Here is an 11,276-nt window from a genome sequence, read left to right as displayed (position 1 = left end):
AGAACAGTTTAAATTTGGATTTTGCAAAACAGCTTGATCCAGAAAATGTGTACAGATAATACATAAAATGTTCTTATGGAAATCCATGTGTTTGGCTTTCAAAGCTCAATAGCAGGGTATAGATAACCTGAAAAAGGATAGAATGTTGAAGAGCAGTGCAAAAGAACACCCAAATATTGCAGTGTCATCACTGACAGCATGAAACATATTTAATAATTAAGTATGTGACACAGGCTGGGAAAGTTGATCATTTTAGCAATGTTAACATTCTATATGTAGCTCCAAAGACCAGCATCAAACAGTGTGTATATTAACAGCCCGAAGTGTTTGAGAAAGTATTCAACTGATTTCAATGATATGCTTTGATCTTCTGATATTCTGAAATAATAAAGGACAGAAAGCACATTATGATTCCACGAAAAGGAACATTAACATTCTTTGGTGGGATCAGCTGATCAGATCATCCTGAATAAAACAATACTTCATAAATAATCTTACAGGAGCTTTAAATATCTAACCTTTGAAAGCCTGTGGTGAGAGACAGTCACTTAGTGTTCATATGAGAATTTTATCATCTTAGGTCTGTGGTGACACATTACTGTGAGGCCTTGACATGTCCAATCTGGTAAAACTAAAGGGGTCACTCTAAAGAAATGTTTCCATTCTTTTCATTCATCTGTAATCCAGTCTAGATTCAAATGTGACAAATAAATGCGTGAAATATCAAGCTTTTAAATGGAGTAAACAAAACAAAGTGTGACGCTCAGGTGCATGCCAGAGAAGGCTGCTGTTAGTGCTGCAGTACATACGCACCAACATGCAAAACAGGAACAAACTCAAGTGTAGCCTCAGTAGCAGCCACTAACTATTAACATCCAACCAGTTCCATATCAAAATCAAAAAGTACCGTAACAACAAAGTTAATGCAATGAGTGAAACATGAAAGCAGAGAATTCCGTGGATAAGCTATTTCAAACTCTCTGTAACATCAGGTTGTTGTTTTTTTTTAAATTCACAATTAAAGCCAGTTTAATGCTTTATTTGTTCTACGTTCACTTATAACACAATGCTGGATAGGAGATGCAAGTGAGCAGACTCTCCCAGCTTATTAGCAAACATTGCATATCCTGCCATAGGAGGAAGCAACCAATAGTAGTCATGTCAATAATCATATGTTAGACTAAATGTGTGTACATGTAATATGTTGTGTGTGTTCACAATTTCTTGTACACAATGTTCAGCATAACATTTACTGTACATTTCCCTCCTTAATATTGATTAGATGTCTTGACTGAGACTATTAATGAAAAGAGATAGGGAGAGATAGAGAGGGAGCAAAGGGAGGAGAGAAATGGGGGTTTACTGGATTTGACAAGCAGTGGAGGAGGTGGCTTGGCAGCACATGCAGGTTGAGTTGACAGATTTGGGAGGTATGAGGTCCAAGTCTTCATCGTCAGGGATCTCATCCAGCCTATAACCATCTTTAAGTAGTTGAATGTTCAGGTCCTGGTTTATCTGCTGCAGTAGGGAATGAACAGCATGTCAGGCTGTGCTGTAAAACTGCCATGGCAACAAATTCCCAATTAAATAATATTAATTAATTACATTTTCCTGGAAGCCGTTAAGTAATAGATTAATAAGACCATATTCTTACATCTTGGATGGTTCGGTAGCTTAACTGGGAACATTTATTTGGTTTAATGGTTCAATGTCAAGAACAACATAATGAACACGATGCAGCGCAATCAGTACAAATGGAATTAAACAATGATGACTTTTAAAGGAGAGTAAGGAGAGAAATTTAATGCAAAGAGGAATTTTGTGCATAAAAGATTGTGTAGACTACTGTAAACCCGAATAAGTTAGCATGTCAGGTTTTGTACTACTCATGCGTGTTGAACTTAAAAGATTGAGTAAGCTAACTCATGACATTTTTAATGGTACATCACTTTAAATTTAACGCTTTGGCTGAACTCAAAATCAAGTAGAGGGAACTGAGCTAACAATAGCTAACACAAGCTAGTACAGTGAATGGTAGCATGCTGAATGCATGCTAATTGAATAAACTATGCTTTGATTAGCATGGCAATTTCTCAACAAGTACATCAATATACTGTATCTGTTCTCAAGCTAATCTCAAGATCCACTATTTACTATAATGGTACCCCATTATACAACTTAAACATGACAGAATCTCTTCTAAATAACACAACAAAACATTAAACACAAAGTATCTCCCTCTATATTCATCTTGCACAAAGACACTATATTTAACACTTAATTTTAACATTTACTCTCCCTGTCGCCATGCAAAGCATGCTGGGAAATAAAAATCCCCTTCCCAGTTTCAGATAAATTTAACTTCCTGTCAATTTAAAGACAAGTTCATAAAACTCAAAATATTAAACAATTCAGGTTACTTAAAAGGTGTAAATTGTGTGAACTCAAAAGAAAGAGAAAGTTCTAAATACTCATCAAGATCAATTTAATTTATTTGAACTACTTTGTATAATTTCATTTGTCCCTACTCAAAACAATTATTTTGAGCATTAGGGTTTACAGTGTATGAGTGACGTTTGAGAAGGAAGTCCACTTTTGTGATGGCTGTGGCATGGGGCTTAGGACATTAACCATAGTTTATAGGTACCTGTTCCCTTAGAGACCTCACCTCGGCTGACGAGTATCCTGATGAGGAATATCTAGACATGTCAAAGTCGTCATCACTGTGAGGGAAGAGAAAACAGTGAGTTTGATGCCTCTGGCCTATCACTGACATTTTTTTAACCTGAACCTCGTGCGACACCACGTACACATGCATGGACGCTGTGTTTTGCCTTCGCTATATGCAATGCTCAATTTAAATTAATTTATCAATTGATCTCTGTTCAGAAGACTCTGGGCAGTCAGTAAAGTTTAAAACTTTCCACATACGGAGTCATGTGACAAAACACCAAGCGAAGTTTGTATTTGGGAGAAACGCCAACAATACTACATCTAGTAAGAAATCTGTTTGAGTCAAAAGATTAGAGTCTCTTGTTTCATTCGATATGCCTTTTTTGGGGAAAAAGCCACGCTGATATACACAATGTACACTAATGTGTACTTTAGCACATTGTTTCCTTAGAAATACTATTTTTACTGTGCATTATCACATTGAGAATTAATAGGTTCATCCAATAGCTGAAAAATTTTGCTTTCAGATGCTTTATATAGAGTTAGGATGAAAATAAGGTGCATTTCGAACTTTTCTGAGACCAGCACAGACAGACTGTATACTGAGGTTAAGTAATTCAATAAATAGGGAGCAAGAGAGCATCCTAAAGTTCTCTATGAAGCTAAGTGCCTTCTCTCCTAAAATCCGGCCAAAAGTTCAGTTCAGGCTGCAGATGGTGTTTGGACCACTCAACGTGTTTGGCAGACATGGGACAATGATAATCAGTACATAGATTCAGAATATATAATGTATAATTTTATTTTAACATGGTTGGCAGGGACTGGATGATGCTGGCCATTACTTTGAATCTGAATTAATTCTGCTAATTTCTGATGTAATGTCTGTAATGTCTCAAATACATGAATAAACAACACTTTTGGAAACATAATAAACAATTTAATTAAATATATATAGCTTGGTATTATTTAAAATGTCAAAACTTACTTTCGCTGTCCACCTATGTGGACATATATTTTTAGGAAAACTATTTGCTCTACATTTATTTTATTTTTTTGCACATTTATTACAGTAGGTGCTACTTATCAAAATGGGAAATTTAAAACGCTTACAGCAGTCACGCTTGGGTCTCAGGAGGTTAAAAATGTTTTAACAGCTAAATTAACTGGTTTGATTCAAAAATAAAAATATTATCTAACATCACTGATTCAACCTCAACACAAAACTAGAAGAAATAGATCCTTAAGGTTGTGCTACTGTAAAAAGTGGTAAGCTGCTATTGTTACTTTAAGGTGCCATTTCTGCCTGATCTAATGCATACAATTAGTTTTGTTGGTGAAACTTATTGTATTCAGGTTTATTTAGAGGTTTTAAACAATATTATGTATTGAATAAATCCTGTTAATTTAGATACTACCACATGAAGCAAATATTTAGGTTAAAAAAATGTTTAGTGTATGAGGACATAAATAAATCAGTGTAGGAATGAGTGAGGAGCTTACCTGTCTGTGTCCAGAGCAACTAAAGGCTTCTCATCTGGACTCTGGTCTAAAGAAGAGTAGCCTTTATTGGGAACCACTAGCCTGAATGGAGAGCGAAACAGTGAGAAAAAACTAAAATTAACATTAAAAAGCTTTGCAGTTTGTTTGTGAGGTTTGTGACTGAATGTGCACTAAAAGTGTGTTCGTTTAATCGCTTGTTTTCAAAAGTGATAATATTCTCTAACCAGCTTTCCATTTAAAGTGGACGTTTGTACCTTGTTCTGGCCATCACATTATTTTTCTTGGGTTGTTGATTGACAGGGCTTCCAACATTGCCATTTTTCAGTGATCCTTTTCTAACAAGCTCTCTTTGTTTGTCTGTACAGTACACAGGAAATACAAGTTGAAGTCAGCACACTATGTGTATAAAACAAAGAATTGCATTTCTAACAGAGATGCTATGAATGTAAGTGCTTAGCACTGGCAGTATGGATTAACACACAACTCACTTATCTTCATGTGGATGGGAGAAGGTTTATAGTTTAGGGTGGCAGGCTCACTCTCCCTGGTATCTGAGTCAGCCTCTGATGTAGTTGATGTTGCTGGATCCTGGTGTCAGAGCGAAAAGGAAAAACAAGTGTCAGGACTCTCCAGTTTTATTGATCTATGCACCATACTGATATTTTGACTGTAGTTCCAACGATTCCATCACAGGCTCAGCAATCTTTGGATTTATCATGCATGTTTAATATAAATTTAGCTACACTATACAATCATATTAATATTTTAGATCCCCTAACCCAGCCGCACCTAACATAACAAGAATATAACTAACCAACAATATAAAAGACATTGTGTAAAATGTTCCTCTTCGTAAAAATACATCTAAACATTTGACTGCCACAATCATTCACATGACAAGATTGGTCACATGACATGCAAGAACCAATGGCATTTGAGTGATGTGTTGAATTTATGGCATCAGTCTGACATTTCAGTAGTGCAGGCAAAGGTCACAAGATTGTGTAGATCTACAATGGGATCCAAAAGTTTGGATTAATGTAAAAATGTTGCACTTATGGAAAGTAAGTGGCATTCAACTGATCACAATGTATAGTCAGGACATAAATAATGTGAAAAATTACTATTACAATTTGAAAAAAAATTCAGAACTTCTTAAACTACTTGAAAGAGTTCTCATAAAAAAAAATCCTCCACGTGCAGCAATGAATGCTTTGCAGATCCTTGGCATTCTAGTCAGTTTGTCGGGTGACATTTCACCCCACGCTTCCTGTAGCACATGCCATAGATGTGGCTGTCTTGTCAGGCACTTCTCACGCACCTTACAGTCAAGCTGAACCCACAAATGCTTAATGGGTTAAAGATCCATAACACTCTTTTTCAATTATCTGTTGTCCAACGTCTGTGTTTCTTTGCCCACTCTGACCTTTTCTTTTTGTTTTAGTGTTTCAAAAGTGGCTTTTTCTTTGCAATTCTTCCCATAAGGCCTGCACCCCTGAGTCTTCTCTTTACTGTTGTACCTGAAACTGGTTTTGAGCAGGTAGAGTTCAATGAAGCTGTCAGCTGAGGACATGTGAGGCATCTATTTCTAAAACTAGAGACTCTAATGTACTTATCCTCTTGTTTAGTTGTACCTCTGGCTTTCCACATCTCTTTCTGTCCTTGTTAGAGCCAGTTGTCCTTTGTCTATTAAGACTGTAGTATACAACTTTGTATGAAATCTTCAGTTTTGCATTGTATAGCATTCATTCCTCAAAACAATGATTGACTGATGAGTTTCTAGAGAAAGCTGTTTCATTTTTGCAATTTTTTACCTAATATTGAACTTAAGACATGACAGTCTATTGCATACTGTGGTAACTCAAAACAAACACAAATACAATGTTAAGCTTTGTTTAATGAACCAATTAGCTTTCAACTGTGTTTGATATAATGGCAAGTGATTTTCTAGTACCAAATAAGCAATTTAGCATGATTACTCAAAGATAAGGTGTTTGAGTGATAGCTGCTGGAAATGGAATCAAATCTAGATTTGATCAAAAATTTCTTTTTTCAAATAGTGATGGTGCTGTTTTACATCAGTAATGTCCTGACTATACATTGTGATCAATTGAATGCCACTTTGGTGAATTAAAGAAAACCAATTTCCTTCCGAAACAGCAAAATCTGTACATTATTCCAAACTTTTGGCCACCAGTGTATGTCAATGTTTCTTTGATTGACAAGGGCTTTGCTCTGACTATTTTTCAGCAGTTGCGGATGGGAATTGCATGAGTATTTCTTTACAGAGGAAGCTTCACTTTATATCCACTGCCTGATTTCTGTCAGCTCATTCAACAACACACCTTTTTCAAAACGGCGCAATACGCAAACACCAAATAAGCCATGCACCAAGAATTATGACCAATGAGACTGGAAAAAGGGTATCAAATAGTCACAGGGTAAGATACTATGTTATTCTGATAGCAAACATGGTACATACTGAATTTGACTGCCCAATAAAATAAACGTGTATACATCTTTTTTTAACAAACATTTAATCTTGATTTGCTGACATATTTTAGAAATAATCAGAGGAGCACATGTTCCTGTTTGTTCAACTGGCATGGGTCATGGGTTAAAGGGTCATGGGTTAAATATGGACAATCCAGTTGTCTCTTAAAACACAGAGGTGGTTATTTCCTAAATCATTATTGATGAATTTATGACTGGTAGGGGCATTTTTCAGGTACCATAGCACGTATTCTGCATGATGAGGCAATCTACGACGTAGAAGGCCTCTAACGGATTAATTAAACCTGCCGATATGTTCAGCTTTTTTGTCAATTGAATATTACAGACAGTGTTACAATGGAAGTCCGCAATGATATTCGAATGACTTGAATTTAAGTTATAATATAAAATAGGCCTGCGTGTCTCCCCTATGGTGATGTTGTTTTCGATGCAGGGAGACACACGGTGCAGTGTCCTCTCTGCGCAGCATCACAGTAGCATTCTTATATTAGCTAGCAATATATACACATCACCCACAGCACATAAGCGACCTTCTCCATCTGCCATTATAAAAAGTATTTGGTATTATTATAAAAGTAACGGTCCGTTCTGTTGCAACGGCACAACATGAGACCAATGAAATAATCCCATCTTAAACCAAATTCGTTTAATAAACATATTATTATTAATATAGACGCATAATGACAACATTTGAGCTTTTATTATCGGCAAATAGTCAATCTAGCTTAAAACTTACAAAAGGCTGCATCTCTGCCTCAGTCGGCACTTGAAATCTGTCAATTTCTTCCATCATCTTGGCAGCGGGGTGTCTGGGCTTTTTCCGTTAGAGTTTATGCGAGGTTTCTGCGGATACACCGCAACAAATTTCTTAAAAATTAAAAATTAATTCAGAAATATGTCGTTGGATATTTGTCAGCACCAATAATGTCGAGACTCTCCTTCATCGCAGCATCGCTCGCTAGCCAGCAGTGACCGAGTGTGGCGACTTTTTAACCACCCACTTCCGGGAGAAATCAGTCTCGAGACACGAGCAACACCACAGATTCCGCCCCGCTCAGTGCCATCGACTGATGTCTGCTCCACCCAAGAAGAGCATCACAAATAAATAGGGTTTATCTAAGGTTGTGTGTAACCTTAAGATGGTTATATTTTGTCTATGTTTATACTGGGTAGGGCAATGTTTTGCCGTCCGTGTCGAACCTTTATAATTGGAATTGGAATCAGATTAATGTAAACAAAGCTTGTGGTCCCTTACAATTGCTCTGATATACAATGTCCCTTTATATGTCTAATTTATAGTGTTGAGAGGAGGTGGGTCGCGTTTTATGCACGCATCAAAATACCAAGGGAATACTTCAGGACCATGGACAGCGTCCTCCTATCTAGTAACCGCAATACTACCGACGATGTGAACGATTAATTGGAACAAGCTGTGAACCACTGACAATGTTATAGAGTTTAATAGCCACCTTTCTTTCTTAAAGGGATAGTTCACACAAAAATGTAAATTCTCTCATCATTTGCTCACCCTTATGCTATAATTCCACATGTGTGACTTTCTTCTATACTGAACACAAATTAAAATGTATTTTAATATTTTAGCTCTGTAGGTCCATTCAAAGTGAATGGGTACCAACATTTTGAAGCTCCAAAAACCACATAAAGGTAGCATAAAGTAATCTATAAGACTTCAGGTTACATATACATTTAAGTCCTTTTTTTTAAACTATCAATTCTTCTCCCCAAACCTGTAGTTGGCGATATGAACGAAGAATGCGAATGATCAAAAACAAAAGTAGAAGAAAGTGAAACGGGAGATTTATAGTAAAAAATTACAAATATTATATCACTTCCTACCACTGGAGTCATATGGATTACTGTTTTCCTGACTTAATGTGCTTTTGGACCTTCAGAGTTTTGGTACCAATTCACTTACATTGAAAGGAACTACAGAGCGGAGCAATTATTTATTTTTGTTTAGCAGAAGAAAGAAAGTCATACACATCTGGGATGGCATGAGGGTGAGTAAATGATGAGAGAAATTTAGATTTTGGGTAAACTATTCATTTAAGATTAGTGTGCTCTCCCAACAATGTTTCCCACAGAGTTTCTGTGTGGTTCTCCCTAGGTTTCTCAGATCAGGACACTGCCTTGCTTAGATTGGCTTCTTTTTAACAAGCCTTGACTGCAATGACTGGCAATGGAAATGTGTTCACCAGCAGATGAGGCTAACCAATAAGGCAGAAATAAAAATCTCACTGAGGGTTATTTTAGACACAACACAAACATGCCTAACATCTCTTTTTTCCTTCCACAGAAGAAAATCAGATGAGTTTGGAATGACATGAGGGTGAGTAAATGACGATAGATTTTTTTATTTTGTGTTAAATAACCTTTAAATTAAAATTATGTAGGTGATTATTAAATGTTGTATATCTTGTGTAGAAATGTTAAAAAGAGTGATATGGCTTTTTGTTAGCTTAAAGAATTACATTTATTCTCATCCTTGTATTTTACAACAGTCAGAGTAATTAATATCTCCAATATTCTCATTCATGATATAACAATTTTCTCATTACTGATACTGATTTGGCCAGTAGAACAAATATCTTATTGGTGCTGCATGTTTTGCCTGAGTGTACAATCACATATCTTTAGCTGCAGAGAAAAACAATGGTAATAATATGTGTGTGACAGTGAGATTGCTAAACGTAAACATAGAAGTGTAAACAACTAACATTATGATATGTGATGGAGTAATTGCAATGCTAAAATAAAGTTCTGCTAAAGATCATGAAAGAGTTTTTATTCAGTTTTCAAAATAGCAGAATTGATTGCCATTGTTGTGCTAGCAATTTAACATGTATATATTTTGATTTAATTGAGGTAAGCTCATTATAAGCACCATTGAAAAATAAAATTAGTAATGGTTGCTATTATGAAAGTTAATAATCTCTTTGATGGTCTCTATTAGGGGTTGTAAATTTATCCATAATCAGAGTCCATGTGAAACCCCATACAAGAGCAACTGGGATATGAAACGATTAGAACATGACCTATTCTGTGTCTCAGTGTGAAAAAAGCTCAGCCTGAGTGTTCATTTTAATAAAATATAGTTAAATTCTCAGAATAGGTAAGAATAATCACACACACACACACACACACACACACACACACACACACACACACACACACAGACAGAGACTTAGTATGCTCTTATGCATACATGGACTGTAAACAAATGACATCATCTGTGCTATTTTCAAGGGAGATAAATAAATACTGTATGTGTCACTGGTCCTCAGCAGAATATATAGGTTATGCAACCATAAAAACCTCACAGATGGGGATGCAGATTTTGGTTTATTAGAAATCAGGATTTTTTTTTCAGTGGCCCATTGTTTTGTTATGTAATACTGCACTTTGCATGTGTTCAGTACTCAGAACTACCCCAGGGGAAATCCAATCTGAAGCTACTGTGTATTGTGTTATTATATAGTATTTTTCTGTAAACAAATATTTCTGCATAAACAGATTCTACAACCACAACAAAGAATGGCAAAATTATTAATTTCTAGAGTTGTAATATTAAAACACATTAGGAAGAAAACAACTCCACCTTATGCCAAATATGTCTGTTTTATAGAAAAAAGAGAACAAAATGGTGTAGGAAATTTAGGCTACTCATCTTTTGAATAACACTTATTAAAACTTAAATTAAATATAGTTTTTAGTTCTACTTCTGAAAGTACAGTCACACAAGTCCATGAAGTGAATATTTACTGTACAATAGATAAAATGGGTTTAAGCTAAATAGCTCAGGCAGTTTGAACAACAAAAAAAAACTTCCAAGGATGATCTTAAAAACAACTTTGTGAATCACACAGTTCACAGCATCTCCTTTTGTGCATTTCAAATTATTTGTATGTATAGCCAACATTAAAAAAAATAGATATCTCCAAAATATCTGAATTCTAAACTATTGGCAGACAAATTGTCAGTTACATTGATGACAGAGGATACACCTGCTGGTGTGCTGTTACTGTAATAATCATTATCAAGTGACTTTTCACATAGCTAAGCTTTTTTGCCCTCCTGGAGTGTCCGATAATTGTATTAGAGTTGTATTGTTACAGTCTTAGCTGCCAACTTTCCTTAACCATGCAAGTATGTCAATACGTTTGTTGGCTGCCCATCATGCTCACCATACTGACCTATTTACCAATCTAATAGCTAAGGCTAAAATCTAAATCCAATCTCAGAGCTCACAAGAATATTGATGCCCTGTGGGATCTTCATTTAAAGTTTTGTAACATTTTCTTTTCAAGAACGTAAAAATAGCGTTACAACCCACATGCAACATAAAGATACTCAAATTGCCTTTGCTAGTAGTATTTCCCCCCTCCTCACCTCAGAGTCTCTAAGCATATCACTACTTTTGCCCCTTCTCTCTTTTAAACATACATTCTTGTGCTTAGTCATCTCTGCACATCCTTACATGGTTTCAGAAAACAGAGCTAATGACCACAATGGCAAGGCCCACCCATTCTTGATCATGTCTATGTCAATTTTTTACTTTTGATGTAACT

The 11,276-nt window shown here is 35.8% G+C and overlaps 1 protein-coding gene across 2 annotated transcripts; it reads right to left on the bottom strand.

Annotated features, from left to right (window-relative positions):
• Positions 1-95: 95 nt before the first annotated feature.
• On the bottom strand, positions 96-7,730 carry LOC127627115 (protein FAM219A-like). Of its 2 annotated transcripts, none has more exons than XM_052103368.1 (6): positions 7,424-7,730; positions 4,662-4,761; positions 4,428-4,530; positions 4,174-4,254; positions 2,648-2,723; positions 96-1,518 (listed from the first exon to the last, which is right to left on the bottom strand). In XM_052103368.1, exons 1-6 carry the CDS (start codon positions 7,478-7,480, stop codon positions 1,360-1,362), a joined length of 576 nt encoding a protein of 191 aa, XP_051959328.1. In that variant the 5' UTR covers positions 7,481-7,730; the 3' UTR covers positions 96-1,359. The 2 variants fall into 2 exon arrangements, with proteins under 2 accessions (XP_051959328.1, XP_051959336.1); XM_052103376.1 differs by having other exon boundaries at positions 2,669-2,723.
• Between the last annotated feature and the right edge of the window lie 3,546 nt (positions 7,731-11,276).

This window comes from Xyrauchen texanus, chromosome 3 (genome assembly GCF_025860055.1).
Source record: "Xyrauchen texanus isolate HMW12.3.18 chromosome 3, RBS_HiC_50CHRs, whole genome shotgun sequence".
In the NCBI taxonomy this organism is placed as follows: Eukaryota; Metazoa; Chordata; class Actinopteri; order Cypriniformes; family Catostomidae; genus Xyrauchen; species Xyrauchen texanus.
This window is presented reverse-complemented; position numbering and strand designations above follow the sequence as displayed.